This window comes from Vulpes lagopus, chromosome 11 (genome assembly GCF_018345385.1).
Source record: "Vulpes lagopus strain Blue_001 chromosome 11, ASM1834538v1, whole genome shotgun sequence".
Lineage (NCBI taxonomy): Eukaryota > Metazoa > Chordata > Mammalia > Carnivora > Canidae > Vulpes > Vulpes lagopus.
In genome coordinates this window covers 75,952,792-75,976,252 of record NC_054834.1, presented here as the reverse complement: position 1 = coordinate 75,976,252, position 23,461 = coordinate 75,952,792, and the positions used below count along the sequence as shown (strand labels likewise).

General features: G+C 55.1%; 1 protein-coding gene across 1 annotated transcript; it reads right to left on the bottom strand.

Annotated features, from left to right (window-relative positions):
- Positions 1 to 1,584: 1,584 nt before the first annotated feature.
- On the bottom strand, positions 1,585 to 22,229 carry EHD1 (EH domain containing 1). Its single transcript, XM_041722207.1, has 5 exons — positions 21,649 to 22,229; positions 17,866 to 17,963; positions 6,573 to 6,985; positions 3,973 to 4,137; positions 1,585 to 3,584 (listed from the first exon to the last, which is right to left on the bottom strand). The coding sequence occupies exons 1-5, from the start codon at positions 22,050 to 22,052 to the stop codon at positions 3,060 to 3,062; spliced, it is 1,605 nt and encodes a 534-aa protein (XP_041578141.1). The 5' UTR covers positions 22,053 to 22,229; the 3' UTR covers positions 1,585 to 3,059.
- Positions 22,230 to 23,461: the final 1,232 nt, after the last annotated feature.

Sequence of the window (23,461 nt, the reverse complement as noted above, 5' to 3'; positions counted from 1 at the left end):
TTCCCTAACAGCTTGAAAACAAGTGCACTCCACCTCTTGGGTGACCCCTGGAAACGGAGGGCTGCCCCAGGTCTTGAAGGCCCTCGGCTGGAGTGATTGCACTGGACCTTCAGTGTGGGGTTCTCAAATCTGAGTCTTCAGAGCAGACTTTGGGGCACAGAGAGCTGCAAGCTTTTCTTTTCTTTTTTTTTTTTAAAGATTTATTTATTTATTTATTTATTTATTTATTTATTTATTTATTTATGAGAAAGAGAGAGAGAGAGAGAGAGAAAGAGAAAGAGGCAGAGACACAGGAGGAGGGAGAAGCAGGCTCCATGCTGGGAGCCCAATGTGGGACTCGATCCTGGGACTCCAGGGTTGCGCCCTGGGCCAAGGCAGGCGCTAAACCACTGAGCCACCCAGGGATCCCTGAGCTTTTCCTTTTTAAAGGCTACTTGCAGGGGTGCCTGGGTGGCTCAGTCAGCTCAGATCATGATCCCACGGTCCTGGGATTGAGCCCAGTGGGCTCCCTGCTCGGTGGGGAATCTGCTTCTCTCCCTGGCTCATGTGCATGCTCTCTCTCTCTCTCGTTCTCTCTTTCAAAGAAATCGTAAAATAAAATAAAGGCTACTTGCAAGAGCTCATGCTTGAGTCAGGTGGACTGGGTTTGAGTGTCACGTCTCACTGGCTTTCCCAGCTCTGTGGAGTCTCTGGTTCCCAGCTGTGAAATGGGGAAAAAGTGACCTCCTAGGTCTCAATGGTCAAGACAAACCTTCTGAGTGGTAACGGGAAGGCTGGTGAACCCCCCACTAGCTCAGCTACTGGCCAGCAGACCGGACGCTTGTCACATGAGCTGTGGCACATGACCTGGCCCTGAAAACCTGTGGGCACTTGTGTGCGTCCTGCCTACCATCACAAATGTGCTGGCCTGGAACAGTCTCTATCCGGACTGCACCTCAAGTGTTCACCCCTCCCTCCGCTGGTACCAACAGGCCCCCTATCTGACACTGGCTGGCCCCACCCTTCGTAATTTCCATAATTGTTTTTGTCGCTGGTATGTCCGCTTGGTCTGTCTTCAGAGGGCCTGCTGCACTGTCTCCAAGCCACCCCGGGGCTAGCAGGGAACACACAATAAACCCTTGTCTACTGGACCCCTCCCAGTGCCGAGGGCCCCATGACGTCCCCATGTCTGAGGCCAGGGAGGGGCCCAGGTTGGAGAAGCTGTGAAGGTCACAGAAGGCAGAGAGTACCTTCTTCCCTAGACCCTGGGGGACCAGCCTCATCCTCAGTCACCAGAAGTTCTCCTGATTTCTCTACCTCAATCTCCCCCCACAAATAAAATACTCCCGCTCAGCCCGCTCCTAAGCAAAGACAGGGTGGGGGATGGGAGTGTGTGTGTGTCAGCCACACCACAGGCCTCACTTTAATACGAGGCAGCAGCTGCTGCTGGGCTGAGCATGGCGGGCAAGGACTAGCCCTCACCCCCCTGCGGGCCTGCCAATCTGTCTCCGCTGGCATCTTGGCCCTCCAGATGCTCCGCCAGCGTCACAGTAGGCACTGTGTGGTGCAGGCCCTGGAAGACACAACTAAGCACCAAAAGCCAGCTTTGGCACAATTAAACCTTTTTTTAATACAAGAAAGAAAGTTGTCTTCAGTTGCCCTTTCTTCCCAAAGCCAAGTGCAGATGAGCCACAGCACCTTGCAGTGACTTCCCGACCAGGAGGCTGCCTCCATCCTCGCCTAATGCTGCACAGTGGTGGGCCAAAGCCAGCTGCAGGTAGAGAGGCCAGTGCCAGGGAGTCAGACCCAGTGGAGGCCCAGAGAGCAGCACTGAAGGGCTCGGTGGGGGCCAGAAGAGGTCAGATGGAGAAGTCCCTGAGACCTACCCTGGGAGTGCCTGGTGCGAAGCTTGCTCCCCCCAACCAGGAGCCTGTGAGGAACCAGCAAGTGCATCCAGGCCCTCTAGGTGTGCTGGGACAACCTGGCCACAGCAAAGCTGACGAGGCAGCCTGGATGCTCAGCCTGTAAGGAGGTCATTTTCAGGAGATCCAAGACATACGCTGCCCTCCTTTGCTTGATGGGAGGAGGGAGGACAGAGCTTCCATGGGAAATGAATGGTCACAGGAGGAGGGAAGGGGTTGGGCTGTCCCTGGTCTCTGCTGTCTGGACACTAGGCCCAGGTTGGAGCACCGAGCCTGCCAGGTCCGTGAGGGCCCACCACCCAGCCGAGGTGGGGGAGGAGGCAAACCAGAATGTTCCGGGAAAGTGAAAGGGAAAAGCAGGAAACACAAACTCTGGGGTTCCCAATGGTGTACTCTGCACATCCAATGGCCCCTGGGTGGAGCTGCCCCTAGCTGGACTGTGGGAAAGGAGACAGAAATCACAGCTTCTGAACAAGTGGTTGGGCAGTTACTGAAAATTCCATCAAGTAGGGAAGGTGTTACTTTACAGAACACAGCTAGCTTATGTTTTTCTGGGAAATGTTCTCGCATTCCTGTTCATCCCCTGGACCTCATAAAGGTAGTTGGGGTAGTCAAACTGGGGGCGGGGGGTGGATAGGAACAAAGAGCAAGGCCTGTGCATGGCGGAGCAAGGGAAGAAGGCACCAGAACCAAGTCAATCCAGGAGCAGGGGTAGAGGGCAGAGCTGGACAGGGCAGGAGCCACTGGCCCAGCAAAGTAGCACTCAAACTCAGAAATGAACTGGAATTCTGGGGTTCCTGTTTACACAGGGCCCCGCGGCCCCCGCAGCTGCCAGGATAGGGAGGTCAGTGAGCCATGGGAGGCGCTGCTGTACAGCAGAGGAGAACAGGGCAGGACAGGGGCTCGTGTGCATGGGGCTGTCAGATGGAGGAGGCACGAAAGAATACTGCCTCTAACGTTATATATTAAAAATATCCATAGTTCTTGTGCACAAAATTCCATCATTCACATACGACTATTACCCGCCTCCCTGCTGGGCCCAGGAACAGCCTGAAAAGAAAGATGGTGGTTTTTCTTTGCAAGAGCTGCAGAATCATGGCTCAGTCTTTATGGCCCTTCCCCTCTCCACAGCAGCCCTGCTGGGCGGGGGTGCTACGCTCACTCATGCCTCCGCTTGGAGGGGGGGATCAGGTGTGGGGGCAGGTCGGCAGGCAGCTCATGGCCCTCTAGCTTGACTTTGATGAGGTGGTTGGCTAGGGCAAACTCCTCATCATCCAGCAGCCCATCCTTGTCCACGTCGGCCAGCTTCCAGATCTTCCCCAGTACCGTGTTGGGCAGCTTGGATTTCACCATCTCCTTTTTGGCATTGGCGCCCGTGATCTTACCATTGACAGGCGATAGTGTGTAGAAGATCTCGTCGTAGGTGGGCTTGTCCTTACCCACTACCCACTCTACGTCATCGATGCCCTCGCCGGCCCCTTCGCCGTAGCCGTGCCCAAAGGGCCCGTTCATGGTGCCGTCGAAGGCACCGCCCTTCACAGCCTGGGAGGGCATCAAGGACTCCTCCTGGCGAACCATCACCATCAGCCGGGCAATGTCATTGGCCAGCATGTCATCCACTGTGTCTAGCAGCTTGGGCTTCAAGGCCTGGAACTTGCTGAAGTCCTGAGTCTGCAGGAGTTCCTATAGCAGGCAGGGGAGGGGATGGGTGGGTCAGGTCCCTTGGGGACTCCAGGCTGAGTGGGTGGAGCTGGGGTTCCCAAGCAAAAGAACTGGTGCCAGGTCACAGGCCCAACCACCCAACCACTCAGGTGACCTAACTTCTCCCTCGACCTTGGCTTCTTAGTCTGTGAAGTAGAGGTGACAAGAATACCTTCCCTGAGGGGCTTGGGGGGGGCGGCGGATCTGCTGGAAGGCCAGGCGCCCCACCCCTTCCCCACTGCTCAGAGTGAGTCACTGCATTCCCCTCTGCGGTGTCACCTTCTTCCATTCGGGCAGGGTGCTGCTGACTAACTCAGGGGCTCCCATTGGGGAGGCCCCGCCCAAAGGAGGGTGTGTGGGATGGCCATACCTGCATCTTGCGGAGGCTTGGGAAGTCCCCGGGGGAGATCTGGTGCTCCCGCTCAATCTTCTGATAGATCTCTCCCAAGTTGTTCACCAGCTCCTTCTTTTTGCTCTCTTTACCAAAGACATTGGGCATCTCCTTCTTGAGGGAACTGATGATGTAGGCGTGGACCTAGAAGACAGGAAAGGGCAGATGTCAGGTTGTCAGGCGCTCCCAGGACACTTGAGAAACTGGGGGCTGCCTGAAGCCATCTAGGGCTCTTGTCTTCCGCGGTGCTGGGCATACCCCCTGTCCCCCCTCCATGCAGCAGAGATGTGGAGCACACTGTCCAGAGCCAGGTAGGGCCCCGATGTCCCACACACGCATAGCAGTGGCTGCTGTCAAGTTCACAAAACTCCAATACGGCCCATGTTATGCTCCATTTATCACCCTGCTGGCTCAGAATGAGTAAGGATTAGGAAAACCACATAAAGCTTTTCCTAGATGTTTTGAAGTTTATCTAAGCTCAATACCTTACTTAGATGTTTGCCAACTGAGGGCGGCACACCCTTCATTTCCCCACAGCAGGCCAGTGACACTGGCAACCCTCTGAGGGCATGGGCCCTCGGATCCCTCCGCCTTCCGAGAAATGTCCAGGCGTGAAGGGCTGCGGCCAGCCCTTGATCAGGTCACTGAGCCAGCCTCACCCTCCTTCTCCCAGGCTGCCAAGCTCTACCCCATCAAAACCCCTCCACCGGCCTGACCCTGTCCACCACAGGCTGGGAGCCTGGCTGAGAACTGCCCAAGGTAAGCAGGGCTGTGTGAGAAAGTGGCAGTCACCACACTGCCTATCAAGGGCCTGTGCAAGTTGGCACAGAGAGCCACTCACTCCAGGAAAAGGAAATAGTCTGGAAACCGCAGGTGCGGGATGAGATCGGAGGCCCTGGGGTTTTCCAGGCATGGTGACTCAGTGCGCATGCAGGCCCAGCAACTACACACCATTTCTGTTGCTGAACAGAGCCTATCCTTTGTTCGGTCCTCAAAGGAGGCTGCATGAGAGCACAGGCGGCCCTGGCAATGGGAGGCTCTTCAAAGAGAAAGTAGAGCTGCCCTTCCCTGCAGCCTGGATATGGGAAAGACCAGGAGCCAGTTATGCAGGTTTCCTCATGGGTTTCTTTCTTAAAACCAGCTCCACTCACTGGGAAGGCTCCAGAAGTGAGATGTGGGAAACCGTGTAGCCCTGGATCCCGCAGAGCAGGATTCTGCAACTGAACTGTGCATAATGATTACCAGGGGATGGTGTTCAAATGCAGATGGTTCAGTAGTGGAGGGTAGGGCAGGGAACCTACACTTCCAGCATGCTCCAATATGGTCCTTGAGCACTCCGGGTAACCAGTGTGGAGAAGATGAAAGGTCAGTTCTTTTTACTCAAGACTGAGCACCAAAATGCTACTCGACTTCACACCGCAAGATAGTGCAGGGAACCTGAACCACTATATCTGGCCTACAGTAGACTCTCAAAAGCTGTGAGCTACATCCAGGTGGCTGTTTCCCTGGAAGCAGAAGCATGGCCCGTGGGGCTCCTCTTTGGATCTCCCCGGACTGCCTTCGCCGAAGCCCTCACACCCAGAGAACATGTTCTTACTCCTCCACAAGCCACTTTACACAGGTATGTGTAAATAACCCCATCCTCTGGCCATTTCATCAGAGAAGTGGTGATGCACAGGGTTACAGGGTCCCGGCTAACAACCATCACTGATGGGGCCTGGGCTGAAGCTGAGCTCTGAGCCCAAGGACCCATGATTCTCACGTGTGCACTGATGCAGCCTACAGACTTATCCAGGTGGGCTCATGATGTGCTACGGTGCTAAATCAGAGCACATGTTCGTGTCTGAGGGGCCCACTGGTGCCATCAACCTTCTTTCCCAGCTCTAGCCACACCAGGGTCTCACTGCATTTCTTGGCCAGGCACTGAGATTCCAAGGTCTTGAGCAATTCAGATGCCACCCAGCAGGTGCCAGCAGGTCCTGTGCTTCCACAGAGGGGCAGAGATGGTTTACAAGACCCTTGGGGGCACAGGCCACCCAGGGTTCTTGTGCACCATCTCTCCACTAGCTCCCTCCTGTCCTGGCTTATGCAGCATCACCCACCTGAGGCCCCCCAGTTGCCGGCTTCTATGGCATACCATGACAGGACAAATAAACCAAGCTTGGTTTTTCTTTACGTGTTCACTTTCCCGTTGCCACCAATGTGTGCTGGAAGGGCAGAGACTGTGTGTGTCAGTCCCCACTGTGTCCCCAGCATAGGCTGAGGGCTCAACAGGCCTGGGAGGTGAGGACTGGAGTTGCACCCCCGCCTGCACCCCACTTCTCAGGCTGCCCCTGGGCATAGCGCTACCTTCCCGCTGAATGTCTGCGTGCATCAAGAAGACTCAGCTGAGAATCAAGGGCTACACCCATTGGTGCAGAGAGGACTTGTTCAGACACAGCACACACAGGTGTAGCTGTGGGAATGGGTCTTGGGCACCCCAAAAGCCAAAGCAGACCAATCCTAGAGCCCCAAGTGCCAGTCCTGGATCCCCTTGGGCCCCACCCAGCAGTGGGCCCAGCCCCCCACTCCTAGTCTACCTTGGCCAGCCGTGCCCGCTTGATCAGGTCATTGAGCTTCCTGAGGGCAGCATTTCGGGGCAGAGACTGGATGTCTTTAAAGAGGTCCTGTTCCTCCGCCTCAAAGAGCTTGCGATTGTCAGGGATGAGGAGTGGGTGGGACCAGAAGGAGCCGATGTATACTCTGACAACCTCGGGGGTGTTGATGATCTTCCCCAGGGACCACATGAGAGCCCCGTAGACCCGCATCAGCTGCTGGGTCTCAATCTGGTCGGCTTTGTTCAGCACCACGCGGATCTTGTCCTCATGGTTCTTGAGGGCCTTGATAACCTCGGAGAACTCGTCAGAGATGTCCAGCTTGTGAGCGTCAAAGAGCAGGATGATGCGGTCGACCCGCTCAGCAAACCACTCCAGGACAGCTGCGAAGTCGTAACCTACGGGAAGAGCAGGGTGAGCTCAGGGGCACCATGGCCAGGCAGCTCTGATGGCTCTCTTCCCGGACTCAAGCTGGTATTTATTTAAATTTCCACCACATACTCAAGGGGCCAGCACAGCACCCTCCTGTTCCCCCGTTTCTGTGCCCACTCAGTACCCTAGCGCATACAGCACCTGGCAAGGAGAGGTGTGCCACAGATAAATAATGCAAAAGAAGTCACAAAGCCCAGGGGCACCTGGGTGGCTCAGTCAGTTGAGCGTCTGCCTTGTGGCTTGGGTCATGATCCCAGGGTCCTGGGATGGAGCCCCACATGGGGCTCCCTGCTGAGCGGGGAGTCTGCTTGTTCCATCCCCCGATCCTGCCCCTGCTTGTGCTCACTCACTCTCTCTCAAATAAATAAAATCTTAGAAAGGAAAAAATAAAAGTTGTCACAAAGTCTGAGCCCTAAAGTAGCTCAGACCAGGTCAAGAGTGAAGAGGAGAGTGCAGCAGTGTGGCTCGGCACCGTGTGGCGAGAAGGACAGAGACTTGGGGTCTGCCACCTGCTGGCTGGATGTCCTTACATGACAAGGACAGTAAGGAACAGCCATAACACCTGCAGCTGCTACTCGTGGGGTGCTTGTGCTGGGCCCCCATTCTCCAGGAACCTCATTTATTCTCCACAACAGGGGCTGGCCAACTGCAGCTGGCCTGGCCCATCACCTGTTCTGTAAATAAGTTGTTTTTTTTTGTTTTTTTCTTTTTTTAAGGATTTTATTTATTTATTCATGAGAGACACAGGCAGAGGGAGAAGCAGGCCCCCTGCTGAGCAGGAAGCTGGATGTGGGACTTGATCCCAGGACCACAACCCGAGCCAAAGGCAGATGCTCAACCACTGAGCCACCCAGGTGCCCCCATAAATTAGTTTTATTGGAACAGAGCCACACTCCTCTGTTCAGCTGCTATTGTCTACGATAGCAGAATCCAGTTGTTGTGACACACACCACCACAGGCCTCCCAGGCCAAAAGATATTAACTCTGACCCTTCAGAAACTTTGCTGGCCCCTGCCCTATGACAAGCCTACAAAGTGTGACACACCACTTCCCCTCTCTAGGTCTTAAATGCTTCTATGCTGTTTCCCACCATCCTCTGGAAGCCCTTTTTAGTGGACGTGGCCAACTATAGCAGAGAGTGCTAACTGGAGCTCTTCCTTTAATAACAGAACAGCCTAGTTCCAGCTGAATTCAGGGCCCTTCCTTTTATTTATTTTTTTTTCAATTTTTTTTTTTTTTAAATGATAGTCACACAGAGAGAGAGAGAGAGGCAGAGATACAGGCAGAGGGAGAAGCAGGCTCCATGCACCGGGAGCCCGACATGGGATTCGATCCCGGGTCTCCAGGATCGCGCCCTGGGCCAAAGGCAGGCGCCAAACCGCTGCGCCACCCAGGGATCCCGGGCCCTTCCTTTTAAGACCACATTTCCTAGCCTCTCCTGCAGCAGATGAACAAAAGAAGTTTATGTGCCCTTTGCTTTTCTTCCTTCCTCAAGAATGGAATGCAGACGTGATGGTAGGAACTGGAGCAACCACCTTGAGTTCAGAGATGGCCTTGGACTGTTATTTTCCATGTAAATGATCTGATAACTGATTTAAGTCCGTGGATTTTTGGGTCTCTCTAACGGCAGTTTAGTTTGTATCCTGTTTTACAATCACAACTCTTAAAATGTTTCTACTTCTTACCACTGCCTCCAGAAGAAGTGATGGCTCTATTTCTAACCTTTTAGGAATAAAAGATGAGGAGAGATAGGAAGATCATGTGATGGCCACAGCCTGAGAGTCTTAGGGAAGCTTGGTTCAAAGGCCCTGAGCTGCCATTTCCTCTCTGGGTAATTCTGGGCAAGCCTCCTCATCCTTGGGCTCCTCCTCGCTCTTCACCCACTACCCACAGGCCACCTCAAGCATAGGCCAGCCCTCTTAACCAGCACAAATCCATCCCAGAATGCAGTCAGGCTCCTGAAAGTAAGCCAGAGAAGCTGCTCCTATAGAGAAGAGCCCGAGATGCTGCCCAGAAACGGGACCAGACCAACCTCCTCCCCTTGACAGCCTGCTTCTAGCTCGCATCCCTCACAAAACACACCACTACTCCTGACCAAACTGGGATGGAGACATACTCTCTAGACCGCAGGTTACAGGAAAGTAGCACGTAGAAGGAGAGAACAAATAAAAGAACAGAGCGACCACAGTGCTGTGAGGAGGGAGGGCAGCCCTCCCCACCCTGCTGGTGAGGAACCTGCTGAGTTGGTCATCAGAGTGGTATTCAGCTGCTCCTGGTCCTGCCAAGCCTCCCAGACTGAAGACAAGTCCACAGGAGAGTCCCTGAGAGGTTGCTTCCACTTGGGCCAGAACTAGGCCCCTCTCACTCACAAGAGCTTTAAGACCAACAGTCGACACTGGGGCATGTCTAGGGGGTGAAGGTCTGCTGGGCTGGATAAACCTTCTGGATAAAGCCCCCCAGGTTTAAGTGCTTCAGAGCTGTGTACCCGAATGCACAGCATTCCAAGCTTCTCCCCACACTTCAGCGCTCAGAAAGAACACAGGCTCTTAAACAAGACAGCTCTGGAGTCAATTCCCAGCACTGGCCACTGACTGCGATCTGAGGTTCTTAACTTCTGAGTTCTAATTTCTACTTCTGTAAAATTCAAATAACAATTCTTCCTCCTACGACCACGGGGAGGGTTAGATCAGGTACCACAGCAGGCTTCTAGCACCGGCCCCACGGCAGGAGGGGCTAACTGGCCTAGGACAGCATTACTGGTCAGGAACAGTGACAAAAGTCCAGCCTGGTTCTGAGGCTAGAGGCCAGCTTTCGTCATTGGGGTAAGACATTGAAAGGAAAACCCCCAATTCACTGTTTCTGTTGACTTAGCACAGCAGCCTCGTGATGGCAGCAACATGCAGCCTGTTCCTGCCACAGCAACCCAGGCAAACGGAGCACTCTGATCTGAAGCAGCCCCTTGAAAGGCCGGACTTTCTAACAGGGTGAAGGGGAGGGCAGTAAAGCCCCCATGAATGTGAACTTGAGCCTGAGCAGGGCAGCCACCAACTTTCCTGAGGCCCATGCCGATGGTCAGAATCAGCCAGACCACCTGATTCTCTGTGCTCAGAGAGCGTGGGAAGGCATGGTCACCCCTGTGCCAGCAGCCAGCCAGTATCACAGGTTGCCGGGTCCAGAGGACACGGTCCCCACAGTCCCTGGACACTATGCAGCTCGCTCCAAGAGCCACGGGACAGCATGCCCGGAGAGGAGCCACCAGCAGAAAACAAGAACAGGAAGACAGAGGGGCTGGCGAAGGAAGCGGCCAAGGAGCCTGCAGTGCCTGCCTGGGCTGCACAGCCAGCGCCTTTTATGGCTGATTCTGGGAGCAGCAGGTCAGTGCTGGAAAAGCAATGACTCAGGACTGAATGATGGCTCCCTCTCAGCAAATATGAGGCCCCATTCCTCCCCTGGTCAAGCTGCTCGTCCTCAAACCGCCACAAGCTGAATGACCACAAATTCACATAGCTGGGAAGGCAGCGGTGCCAGAGGCGAGGTACTAGGAACGGAGGCGCCCTGACGGACTGGGCTCCAGCCCAAGTTAGCTTTGGCCTGGGAGTCAGGAGGGCGCACAGGGAGCTGAGCTCACCCCCCAGACTCCACCCAATGTGGCCTCACACCCCCTCCCCAATGGAAGGGGCCCAAGATGACTCCAGGAAGGACAAACAGAAGAGGGGGAGGAGTTGCTTCTGAATCGTGGCACCAGAGTCACTGCAGGAAGAGTGGAGGACCCCAAGTGGCCCCTCCTGCCCCACCTGCATCCCAGTTACCTGCCATCATCTCCAGTTGGAGCCAACAGAACTCAGTCCATTTTTTTTGCAGGTGAATGAAATTTCCTGTTTATTATGAAAAATGCTCACACTTTCAGTGAGGGAGACATGATGGCTGGCCAAGTATGTCCACGGGTCACGAAAAAGGTCATAATACACAGGCGTGTGTGATGTCATCACAGGTGTATGACCACACACAACCATGTGGCTGCAGCCACCTCCAGGCCCACCCAGCACACATCTGTCCACCAAACTGTCACTTGACCCGTGATGGTGTCTCGAAAGGAACCAAGGGCCGGACTCACAGCAGCAGCACCAAAACATCAATCAAGTCCGTGCAATCAGCAGGGCGGCTGTAGCCACCAGGGCAGCAGGTGACAAGTACACGGACAAGCATGCCGGCCAGCGCCCCCACTCACAGCACTGCCCAAGGGAGTGAGCCTCCAGGCTTTGGGACATGTTAGATGTCAGCCTCAGTGACAGGATACGTTTGGCCCCTGCACTGGGCATCAGACAGGGCTTAATGCACAGCAATTCTGCAAAGCAGGAGTTCCTGGTGCGCCTGGTAAAAGAGCAAACTACATCCTCACCAGTGGAGACAGGACCTGCTGTAGCTTCGTCTGCCTTGGGTGCAGACAGGAGTGAGGGCGCTGACACCTGTGTCCCTTGGACAACACAGTCCAAGGGGGCTTACCTGGAAAGAGAAGGCCAACCCCACAGTGTAAGGAAGAGCCGGTGCCATCTCTGACAAGGGACAAGCTCTCACATAGAGTTCTGGAACTTTGGAAACATTATACCCGGCTGAGGGCTGGGCTCAGACTTGGGGACATAAGCACATAGGGAGACATGGACAGGGGGTCCAAACGTGCTTCCCATCTCCGGTCCATTCCCACCATGCCTCCTTGGGCCCCTCCTGCTCTCGGGAGCACCTGCTGGCCTCCTCACCGGGTCTGTCCTCCAACAAGAGTCCCACTCCCCACCACAGGCACAAAGGTGGGAAGAGGGGAAGTTATGACAGGTCCTCGCCCAATCCTGGCACCCTCCAAACACAGGTAGTTCCAGTGGCTGAGGGAAAAGCTGCTTTCATACATTCCAAGTTTCTAGAACATCAACAATACAGGGTTTGTCTGCAATCGACTTTCACTTCCTGCCATTCAAGCTGCGTGGGCCTCAGTATTTCTTGCTGTAGCCCCTACCACACACATTTCCAATGGGTGCTGGGCTCGGGAGAGGGGGGCGCACAGGACCCCAAGACGAAGGTTAAGGAGCATGGAGAGGACCCCCATGGTTGGCGAGCTTTCTCCAGGGGCACGCTCTTCAGGAAAGGACTCTGCTGGGGTCACCCAACAGCGAGGAGACAGGGGGCCTCCTGATGCCTAGGTTGATGCCAAGAGAAATTCAGAAACTGAAATCCACCCTATACCCAATATTTGTAGGAGCTTTACTCAAAATCGCTCCAAACTGGAAACCCAAGGGCTCTTCAGCAGGTGAAGGGTAAGAAATGAGAGCGCAGACTCGTGACAGGAAGAATGAGAGCAACAAAAGGGAACAATGGATCAATGCTCTCCCACACATGATGACCCACAAAGCACATGCTAAGTGGAGGAGGATAGGCACGGAAGACCCATATAGGACCTTCTGGAAAAGGCAAAACTTAGGGATAAGTATCAACTAAGTGGTTGCCATGGACCAGAGGAGACCGCAAAGGGGAGCAGGGAACTTTCTGGGCTGAATGGAAAGACTAGATTTTGATGGTGGTGGCGATGGTTACATGACCGCTCCACAGAGCTATGCACCTAATGAGGGTGAAAACCTCTACAAATCTGACCAGTAAATGGGCAAAGGGCAGGGAAAGACAGGTGGACTCTGACATCAGGCTGACATCGGGCTCTGGAGCCCCTTCCTTGGCAACCAGTCGAGTGACCCCAGCACCACGGCCCCTCTCTGAGCCTCGTTTCTTTGTCTATAATGTGAAGGTGTGACTGTCTAGCTGCTGTGGGCAGCGAGGGAGCGCCTGGAACACTGTAAGCACTTGGTAAATGTTTGCTGTTATTTACACACAGGAACTGTATTTTGGGCTCAAGCAGCTCAGATTCTCAGGGGTGTGTGGGCGCTGACCACTTCTAATGCTCGAAGAATGCCTCATCCCACCAGATATAAATGGAATGTCTGCAGGCGCTCGCGCCAGCTACTACGGGGCCGCCTGCCGGCTCGCAGCCTTCAATCCAACAGGTGCTGAGCCCCGGCACCGACTGGTATGGCTCCTCCGTGGGTGGTGGCCCACGCCCTTAGGCAGAGCTGCACCCTTCCCACCAAAGGCTCCGGCCAAAAGCTGTCCAGGGGACCAGAACAGGGGGCGGGGAATGGCAGGGGGTGCGGTGGTGAGAGGGAGGCTTGGAGGCAGCCCGGGGCCCTGAGAAGGGAAACTCCAGCTGAGTCAGTGCTTCCCTAGCCTCTGGCCTCTTTGGCTTGTTAGTCAGAAAAATGTCTTTCTAATCAAAGTCTGGGAATCCCTGGATTTTTTTGGTGTTATCTAGAATTAGCTGACATGTGCTGAACATGCAACTGAGTACTAGGTAACAGGGCAAGGGGTAAACACACAGGATGCAATAACTCCCTGGGGTCCCCAGCTCCCAAAGTAGTGCGCTGGGGCCTGAAGCTTCTGTCATCATCTGTACCGGGGGCACGAAGAATCCAGGAGGGATGTAGCCCTTGGCCTGGCCCAAGGCTGGCAGGCAACCTCGTGGGGCATTCTACGGGCTGCAGAAAATGCTTGGGGGCATCTCAGGAGGTAGTCAGCACAACGGTTGGTAGGCAGGGAGGGCTGTCCACAGTGCAGGCCCTCCTCGGAGTTAGAGGACCCCAAGTCTGGACCTGGAAGGCCCTGCCTTACCTCCTGAGATGGCTTCCAGGCTTAAATGGGGCCTGGGAACCAGGGACAGTCAGCAGGAGGGCAAGTGAGAAGCTAGGGAACCAGCCAACTAGGGCCAGGGGTCCTAGTACCCATCCCCAGGGGGTCTGGGGGCCAATTTCTGGTCTTGCCAGCATGGTCAAGCCCTGGACCTCAGGTCCATTTCTGGCTCCGAGTCTGATTTTAAGCAGGGAGAGAAGCCAGAAGTGGTCCCTGTGCCTGTCAGGAGAGCTCAGAAACCCTGCACAGTCCACCAAACAGGGTCAAAGACTTGCCCGATCTGCACCCCCGCCCCCCCGCACTCCTTCAAGCGGGAGCATCCCCTCTCAGCACGGGGTGGCATATGCACAGCTCCTGCCAGGCCTGCAGACACACACTAGCCTGCGAGGCCTCGCACAAACTACTCAACCTTCCCAAGCCTTGGCCTCCTCATCTAGAAAGCAGCAGCGTCCTCAACGGGTGCGGCTGTGTGACAGCTAAGTGGAGCCAGTTCATATGGCGACAGTACGGGCGGTCTGTGGAAAGCCAGGCACAAGGCCGGCCGGGCATCAGTCTCCAAACCCAAGTTTAAGTAATACTTCCCTGCTGACATGACTTGCATGGTGAAAACCAAGGCACAATAGTTATGGCCAGCTCACAGCCAAGTAGTGACATGGCAGGGAGTGCCCTGGGCAGGCCGCTGACCCTTAGGCTGGGGTTTCCACCTGAGTGTGCCCGGGCCTCCTGGGAATCTGCTGTGGGAGATCCCTGCTCCAGCTTGAGACTGCGCAGGCAGGCGGCAGCCCGGGAGCCAAGGGTACCAGCCCCACCAGGTCCAGGATGTCCTTTGGAATGCCCTTTGTCACTCACACGGCACTCAAGAATAAATGTTGTCCCTAACAGTACACCTTTCTTTGCTGACACAGGAGATCGTTTATCTTTAAAGCTACTCAGATTAGGGGCGCCCGGGTGGCTCAGTGGTTGAGCGTCTACCTTTGGCTCAGGTCAGGATCCTGGGATCTTGGGACAGTCTCGCATCAGGCTCCCTTGAGGGAGCCTGCTTCTCCCTCTACCTGTGTTTCTGCCCCCTCTCTGTCTCTCAGGAATAAATAAAATTTTAAAAAATAAATCAAACTGTTAGGAAAAATAAAGTTGCTCAGATTAGCATGATAGGGAAGTTCAGCCGGAGACCCCCATGGAGGCCCCAACTCCTTCCTGGAAAAATTCTCAGTGGCCTGTTGCACAGCCTGGCCTATAGCCTGACTGCTCTAGGCCTACGTTATCTTTCCAGATGGAATTTCCCGCACACATTAGGGACCATGGGGAAAGGGGGAAAAAGCCAGGAGGGGCCAGGCAGATAGGGTGGGAAATGGAAGTAAACGTAATTAACAACTCTAACACACATGTGACCTCCTGAAGAACCTTCTGTTTCCAGAGAGCAAGGGCGGCAGACCACAGAAACTCTCGCTGCTTGCCCAGGACCCGTGTTTTCTATTGGTCCTATCTTTCTGAGAGGGAAACACCTGCTTTCCACGCTGTCAGCAAAGGGAGCAGACAGGCAAGCTAGCCAGGGAGTCTGGAACGCGCTGCCCTACCATGACTTCCTCTGCTGGACAGGGCAACATGGGGCCTCCCATGACTGATGGGTGGGGCCTCAAAGCCGAGATCCACTCCTTCCCCATCCACCCAGCAGTCATCCCTTAAGGACCGCAGCTAGCATACTTGAGAGGTTCAGGTACTGTGCCATGATCTTTCTCTGGCTGATAAAACACTGACACCAAACATTGCAGAGCAAATCCCACCTGGATAAGTTTTGGTAAAGTACTTGAAACCAAGACACCTAGGGTCATGGAGGGAAAGAGAAATTATCTAGTGAAATCAGTTTAATCTTGCTATTTCACAGAAGAAGCCTTCCTCCTCCTTCATGCCATGATGGGGTGAGGGAGGCCTTCTGCAGCTGCCCCAGGACAGAGGGGGCATGGGCAAACAGGGGTGAGCCCTGGTGCCTCTCACTGGCCTCCTCCTCCAAGTATCTGCCAACTGCACGGATGACTTGAGGGCTGGGACTGACTGCCTTGCATGCTGCATCCTCCCCTGGTCCCCAATCAAAGTGTACCCTACATCTGCCAATCCACCGACTAGGGAGCGCAGGACGGCACCTTGGTGGTGCCTGTCGCAGAGAGCAAGTCTGGACACCGCTGCCCACCTGTTTGCCAATCGGGAAAGGAGGCAGGGGAGGGAAACATCCCAGCAGACAGGGCTGAGGTGCCCAAAGCAGCAAGACATTAACATTACACTCCTCACCAGTCAGCCTGCTAGACTCTGTGGACACAGGCTCAGTGATCAAAGACTCCTCCCAGCTGGGAGGAGACTTCTCCCAGCACTGGTGGCAAGCGGTGGCATCTGGGTTCCCTTTCACCAGATCACGGGGTCCCACAAGAACCCTTTCCCTTTCCCTCAAATCCCATAACTCCCAGCTCTGAAAGCCAAAGTAAACACAACCTGCACAGAAGATAAGCCTCTCCTCGTGAGCTATTGTCCCTATCTGAAGATGTGTACACATCAACTGACTCTGGGCTGGGAGCACTGCTCCCCACATTAGTTCTCTATCCCATAGCCCCAGTGAGAAGAAGCCCCTCCATCCAATCTTCCAGGTCATTACAAAGATAATGCTATAGAGCCTCAAAGAAAGTCCACCTAGGATGATAACTCAGGCCAGAAAGGGAAGAGAGAATCAATTCCCCATTGTATGTCTTTCTTTGAATGCTTTACTAGGCATTTCTTAAAACCGGCCTGGAACAATAATAGCAGTAAGAGGAAAAACTAGACCTTGCCTTTTTATTTTTTAAAGATTTAAGCCATCTTTACACCCAATGTAGGACTCAAATTCACAACCCCGAGATCAAGAGTCACGTGCTCCCTTGACTGAGCCAGGCAAGTGCCCAGCCCTTGCCATTTTAGAAGGGGTCCAAAAGCTGTTTCCTTGAACGCCCAAGAGTGTCACCGGGGTGCAGAACCTAAAAGCTTAAACCAGGTTGAGACAGGGCAGTTTCAGGATGCTCTGATGCAAGCTCTTACTGGCAGGGGCCCACAGCCTAGAAAAAAGGAGAAGCAAGGTTTCTCAGCACCAAGAACAGGGCCCCCACCCCCTTGGAGCTACAGCAGACACGAACATCCCCCAAATATCAGGCTGCTGGCTTCAAATGCAAAGCTTGCCAATGCCGGGCAGCCCAAGGGGAAAGGGAACACTGGAAAGATTTGCAAGTTAACGATACACAAATCCAGCAGCTTATCCTCAACCCCTGAGTGTGATCTTATTTCATTTCCACATTTGCAGCTGTAGGCTCCACTCCTGGCCAACCCTCACGCCCCTGCCAGAAAATATTCAGGCCCCAAGGCTCCCCCACCCATCTGCAAAAGGAACAGTGGCAGAAATATCGCCCAGTTCAGGCCCCTCCTTTACCAGATCTTCAGGAAAGCTTGGCAAAGCCGAGACAGGAGTTTACACAACTAGAGGCCTGGCACACCGACTCTCTGCACAAAAACCTTCCACTGCACACAGCACCCAGGGAAGCTGCTGACACCACCCCCGAAGCAAAATTAAACACGTTTCCACTAGCCCCTAAACATTTAACACGTCTCCGCAGCTTCTCCTCTTGGCTGTCTTGTTCGAGTCAAGTGTTCTCTCACAGGCCTGCTGGGCTCACCAGGAATTTATATGACACCGGGGAGCAAAGCTGTTAAACCCCAGCTCAGGTGAGGGTGCCCCAGGGGAGCCCAGGGCCCGTTCAGAATGGCAATGCTGGCTGAGGTACCTGGAGCCCAGTGATTTCCTGTGACCTCACGGCCAGCCCCAGGGTGCCATCTCACAAGCCTGGCCTCTTTCCCAGCATGCTCCAGGGGTCAGAAAGCACAGGAGCCCTGAAATAGGCTGTGCTCTGGCCCTGGACAGCTCTTAGTAACCTTAACAAAGAGAGCCAATGAGAAAGAGCAACTCCTGTCCCATCAGGACTCAGCGCACAGGGTGGACCCAGGTCTGATGTCAAGTGGGTTCTCACTTGGGCTGGGAAAGATTCAGAGGCAGCATCTGGTCCACATCACAGACATCACACCAGAGGCACCCTGTACGGTGTCAGAGCCTGTTTACCTCTGCTGATGCGCTGTTTCTCTCCAGACAGGATCCCAGGAGTGTCGATGATGCTTATGCTGTCCAGGACCGGGTTGGGCAGCTGGGCACACATGAACCTGCACAAGAGCAAGAACCAGAAGAGACATCAAGACTCAGCTATCAGGGGCACTGGGTGGCTCAGTGGTTGAGCATCTGCCTTCAGTTCAGGGCATGATCTGGGGGTCCTGGGTTCAAGTCCTGCATCAGGCTCCCCAGAGGGAACCCATTTCTCCCTTTGCCTGTGTTTCTGCCTCTCTGTGTCTCTCATGAATAAATACATAAAATCTTAAAAAAAAAAAAAAAATAGACTCAGCTATCACTGCTCCGGAAGCAACGTGGGGCTTTCTGTATACCCTCTTCTCCACCTCTGCCTTCTTTCCCAGAAGCTAGGAATTTAAAGGAGGTTTTCTCTTCTTCCCAGGGGCGGCAGCTGAACTCCGTGACCAGGAATCCAAGCAGCAGCTCAAACAGGCCTACATCAGCAGTTCCCTCACGTTAGCTTTCCCCCCAAGAGTTCAAGAGTTCAGCTTTCAAGTTGCTGATGTGTTAGTGAAAACTGCACCAGCCTAGGTCACTGTTCAACTCCAGAAGGAAAACAGAAAGGGGATACTGGGACCTTGGAATTCCATATTAAAATGTTCAACCACTTGGTGAAATTCCCAGTCTGAAGGCGGGGAGCAGCTTTTCTCCTGCTGCTGGGACCAGCCCACCCCTTCCACCCAGCTGCCGGTGGGCGGCTAGTAAAAGCTGGGGGACACATGGCCTGATTGGTGGGGCGGGGAAGTACAGACACCATTCTCTGAAAGCCAGAGAAGGCCAAGGAAGAACGAGTGAAGCAGAGAGGCTGGCAACTCATGAGCAAGTGCTTAGCCATGTGTGCCTGAGTTCTGAGCTTAGAACAGCCCAGAACAGGCTCCTTTAAAAACTTCTCTGAAAAAGATATTGTGAGCAAAGAAAATACTGACCTTTTGTCTGTAGGACGCAGGCTTAAACTGCCTTTCCAATTGTGGGGGGAATCTGAGCTGATAAGGTTCTCCTTTTGGCTCAACCTCCCAAGTGACCAGTGGCCAGGCTAAGGATAACTGGCCAAGGTGAGAGGTGTTGCCTGCAAGCACAACAGAGCAAAAACAGCTGACCCACAGACCTTGGACCTGGGCCTTGCCAGTGCCAGCAGCAGAGCACCCACGCCATGATTAACTACATGCCAGGTCTGGGGCTCCTGCTGGGGAAGGGTCATGGAGAAAAGACCAAACTAGAAGAATCTGAGATAGAACTGACTCTGAGAAGTAACAATACATAAAAATGCCTTGTAAAGGAGACCTCTGAGTAAGTGAACATCTGTAAGATACAGAGATAAGAGGCCCCACAGAGCCTGGGGAGCTTGGCAGGAAACAAGGGAGCAAACAGTCCAGATACAGACGCTTCATCTCTCACCAACAAGGATATACACCGACTGCATCTCACCCGACAAGTGGCTGGTGCCAGCTACACAATGGAGTTTTCAAAGATGCACTTAGGACATCCTGACTGTACCCTGCCTTGGTCTGCTCCATTGGATTTTAGTTTTAGAGCAGCCACTTAGGGTAAAAAGGGCAGAAAGTCAAGTTTATGTCTCAATGGGTCTTTTAAACAGCAGGGAGAGGCTGTGTCAGCCAGAAAAGAGCCCCCTTTGTGTGCCCTAGCTAGCTAGCCAGCACTCAGTGTACTCCATAGGCTGACACAGCTTGGGGCCCCTGCTCCACTGCAAACCCATGGCCCCCCAACCCTCAGCTGATAAGGCCCCCTTTGGCAGGGCTGTTAGTGATCGGGAGCCCTCTGGAGATGAAGTGGCAAGAGGGAAATAAGGGGCTCCAGGCTGGCTCAGTCAGTAGAGCACGCGATTCTTGATCTCAGGGTCATGGGTTCAAGCCCCATGTTGGGTGTGGAGCCTACTTAAAAAAAAAAGAAGGAGGAAAGAAATGTGTGGTTCTTGAATCCTGTGGCACCATCATCAGAGTGCCCAGCATCCTCGAGCTGCACCTTTGGCCAGAAGCAGCAGGTGGGAACCGGATGCTTAAAGGCCAATCAGCACTGCATTAAGCTGCCCCAGTGAGCTTGACAAATCAGCAGAGTCCTCCGAGCTGGGGTTTCCTGAACCACCAAGATGGGGGTTGCCTGGATGATGTCTCTGATCCCTTCCAACTCTGAAATTTTAGGTTTCCAACTTCAGAAATAAGTGGCACATCTCGTTTCTCCTTTCAAAAACAGTCTGCTCTCACAATCAGAAGTGGAGGCCCAAGGACAGGAAGTGTAGCTACCCTTCCTTCTAGCTTTCCAAAGTTCTATGTGAAAGTCAAGACCTAATAATGCTTGGAATTCTCAGCCTAGCAGCCAAACCGTGCACAAGATCCTAAGGCGCCCACCAGCTGACAGTCTGGGCCAGTCGCCTATCTATAAGCACAGTAATTCCCAGACACAGGTATTCTCCAGAGGAGGGCTCAAGGCTAAGAGGGCCATGCCTCTCACATGAAGGGCTCTACTCAGCTCCGGCTGTGACACACAAATGCCCTCAGCCATCAAACATGTGGACAGGCTTAAATGCCTCCAAGGGACAAAAAAAAAAAAAAAAAATCACAAGTCTGCCTGTCTTCTCTGCTAAAAGTCAGCTCTTGTGCACAGAGGCAGGCTGGCCACTGGCTTGGATCAGGAGCAAGCTGGTTCACCCTGTGTAGCTGGACAGTGTCTGGAAAGGAATGTGATCATACAGGGTGGAGATCTGGAAGACAGGAGTCCAGGATTCTTTCCTAGGCTCTTCCCCCCAACACAGACTTTGAAAGGCATGTGGAGTCACTCCTTGAATGGGGGGTGGGGGTGGTGGCAGGAAAAGCAGATCTGTGGAGTCCTTTGGTTGCTGGGGGTAAGGGTGGGGACAAGTTCCTTTCCAGAGGAGTGAACTTGATTGTTGGAAAGAAGAAAGAAGGCCAAAGTGTTTCATTCCCAGCATCAGGAGGGTTAGACTCTGGGAGGAGGACCCAGATCATGAGGCAGACTTCACCCATCTAATTGGGGAAACTGAGCCTCTAGTGAGGGATTCAGGGCCCAGATCTCACTCCAGGGCTCCCAGTGGTACAGCCTGAGGCTGCTTCCTGCAACCCCTAAAGGAGCACAAACCCCGTTAGAGCTGACCTCCAAGGAGAAGTGTTCACACTCCCTCTGTCTGAGACCTCATGGGCTGCCCCAAATACAACAGGCCACAGCAGATCCTCTCTGTCCCTCCCTCCCACACAAAACCAGCGGTCACGGAGGAAGCACAGCACAGCAGCAAAGGGAATAACTAAAAGTTTCACGTATTTTTCCATGACACTTCGGCAGCAGGCACTTGAAGGAGAGAGGGGAAAGGGGTTGGTTTGAATGAATTAGGTGCATCCAGTCTGGGACGACCCTAGGAGGAGGTGGAGACAGGACTCTCTCACCTTCCCAACGCTGACCCCGGTCCTGAGGGTAGCGGGGCTGAGATCTGCTGGAAGGTTTGGGAGTTAAACTGATAACCTGGAAAATTCTGGAGGTGATAAAAGCGGGGGAGGGGGCGGAGACCTCCGGATGGGCTTTTTGTGCGAAGCGGCAGGGGCCCTGGTCCCAGGGAGCGGTCGCTGAGGGGCTCGCTAGGGCCTCGGAGACAAAGGACGGGCGGGAGCTGGGGGCAGGCCGCGGCCGCGGTAGGGTCCGGACCGGAGGGCGGCCCCGGGGTCCCGCTCGGCTCCTCGGGGGGCGAGGGGCGGGTACCTGTTGAGGAACGCGTTGCCGAAGGCGTTGAGCTTGCGGAAGGGGCGCCGCGGGTCGACGACGAGCGCGTTGCCCGGCACCACACCCTCGGTGGGGCCGTGCATGACCGCGATGAAGGAGTCGGTGGTGGGCTCGGGCCCAATGCGCATTCCCGGGAAGTCCTGCTCGATCAGGTGCCGGATGAAGGTGGTCTTGCCCGTGCTGTACTGGCCCACGAGGAGCACCATGGGCTTGTTATCGAAGTCCGCGTCCTCCAGCGCGGGCGAGTGGAACTCGTGGAAGCGGTAGTGCTCCTCCAGCGGCAGCAGCTTCTGCGCGTACAGCTGCCGCAGCCCCTCAGCCACCGTCTGGAAGAGCTCCGGCTCCTTCTTGCGGCGGGCATCCTTGCTGACCCAGCTGAACATGCTGCCGGGGACGGGGCTGGCTGCTGCGGGGCAGAGCGGCGGCTGAGAGCCGAGCGAGGGCGCGGAGCCGGGGCGGGGCCGGGCCAGCCGGCGGAGGGGCGGCAGGGAAGGGGGCGGGGAGCGGCCCGCACTGCGCAGGCGCCCGGCACGGTCCGCGGAGCGCCCTCTGCGGAGTGGAGCGCGCGCCCCGCCGGGCGGCCTTTATAGGGCCGGGCTCGCGTTCGGGCGCGCGCGGGAGGGCCGCGGAGGAAGCAGCCTCCCCCGCGAACCCCGTGCCACGTCCTTCCCTCCCCCGCCTGCCATTGGCCGGCTCCAAATATCGCGAGCGCCGCTTGCTCCGCGTCCCGCCCCCGGCCCGGGTGCCGTGGCAACCGCACCTGTTTTGGTCCCTCCTCGGCTGGGGCGGCTCGCGGAGGTGCTGCGGTTGGGAAGGCGGGAAGCGAGGCTCCCGCGCGAAGCGGTCCCGGAGCCTACGTGCCTTCAGAGCCCTCGAGACGGCTCCCGGCTGCGCGCCCCAGCCGCGGTCGCCCTGCGAACGGTCGCCCTTCCCCCGCCGGCTCAGAACCCCGGGGGCCTCGCCCCCCCCCGCCCCCGGCCAACTGCTCTCCCCAACCTCCCGATCCTCCTTCCTGCCCCTCTGCTTTACCTGCTTCGGGAGAGGGAGAGATAGGAACGACGTAGTGGAGAGAGGAGGCCGAGGGAGTGGAGCATCCCAGGCCGGGTGGTGACTGGGGAACGAACGGGGCGGGAGTAGGCGGCCCCCGGGGAAATCTGGCAGTGCAGCCAGAGGCCGGACCCCCTCGGGCGGGTGCCGGGGATTGCGAGGTGGACGCGGCAGTGAAGACACGTGACCGCTGACACATGGGAAGAAAAGACGGCTTCTCGGAGGAGGCTGCATCTGTGGGAGGGTGGGTAGGGGCACAAGGAAGTGGAGGCCCTCTGGCCGCTTGAGTCTTGAGGAAGTGAAATCGGAAATTCCCCGTGGGGGGAGGACGGGGAATGTGGGGCAACAATGAAATCTTGTGGGAACTTAGGGGAAATTAAAAAACCCAAATACTTCTGCTTTCCTCTCAGGGTCACTACTAGTTAACCTTTATGCTGACCTGTGACCCCCCCCCCCCCTTACCAGGTCCTGGCTGTTCCATTAGGCTCATTCCCCCGCCATCATTCCCAGCCACACTTAGACCCCCTTGGCTGTCCAGGCTGGTGAGAATCTTCAGTGGGTGATGTCAGAGCTTTGGGGACTGTGATTGTTATGCAACCAGTATCAGGACACCAAAGTGTAGGAGGGGGCGGGGAGCCTCGGAGTTAGATCTAAACTGCACTTAAGAACTTGAAGGCCTGGTGTCCAAACCTCTGGCTTCTGGGAAATGTGAGAGCCCAGAGGGCCAGATGCCTATACTTGAAAA

Excerpts from the sequence above, each read along its gene's own strand:
- EHD1 (XM_041722207.1), bottom strand. The coding sequence starts at position 22,052 with ATGTTCAGCTGGGTCAGCAAGGATGCCCGCCGCAAGAAGGAGCCGGAG. Across the intron at positions 17,964-21,648 it reads GGCAACGCGTTCCTCAACAG|GTTCATGTGTGCCCAGCTGC; the intron begins GTACCCGCCCCT and ends GCTCTTGTGCAG. Across the intron at positions 6,986-17,865 it reads GAAACAGCGCATCAGCAGAG|GTTACGACTTCGCAGCTGTC; the intron begins GTAAACAGGCTC and ends CTCTTCCCGTAG.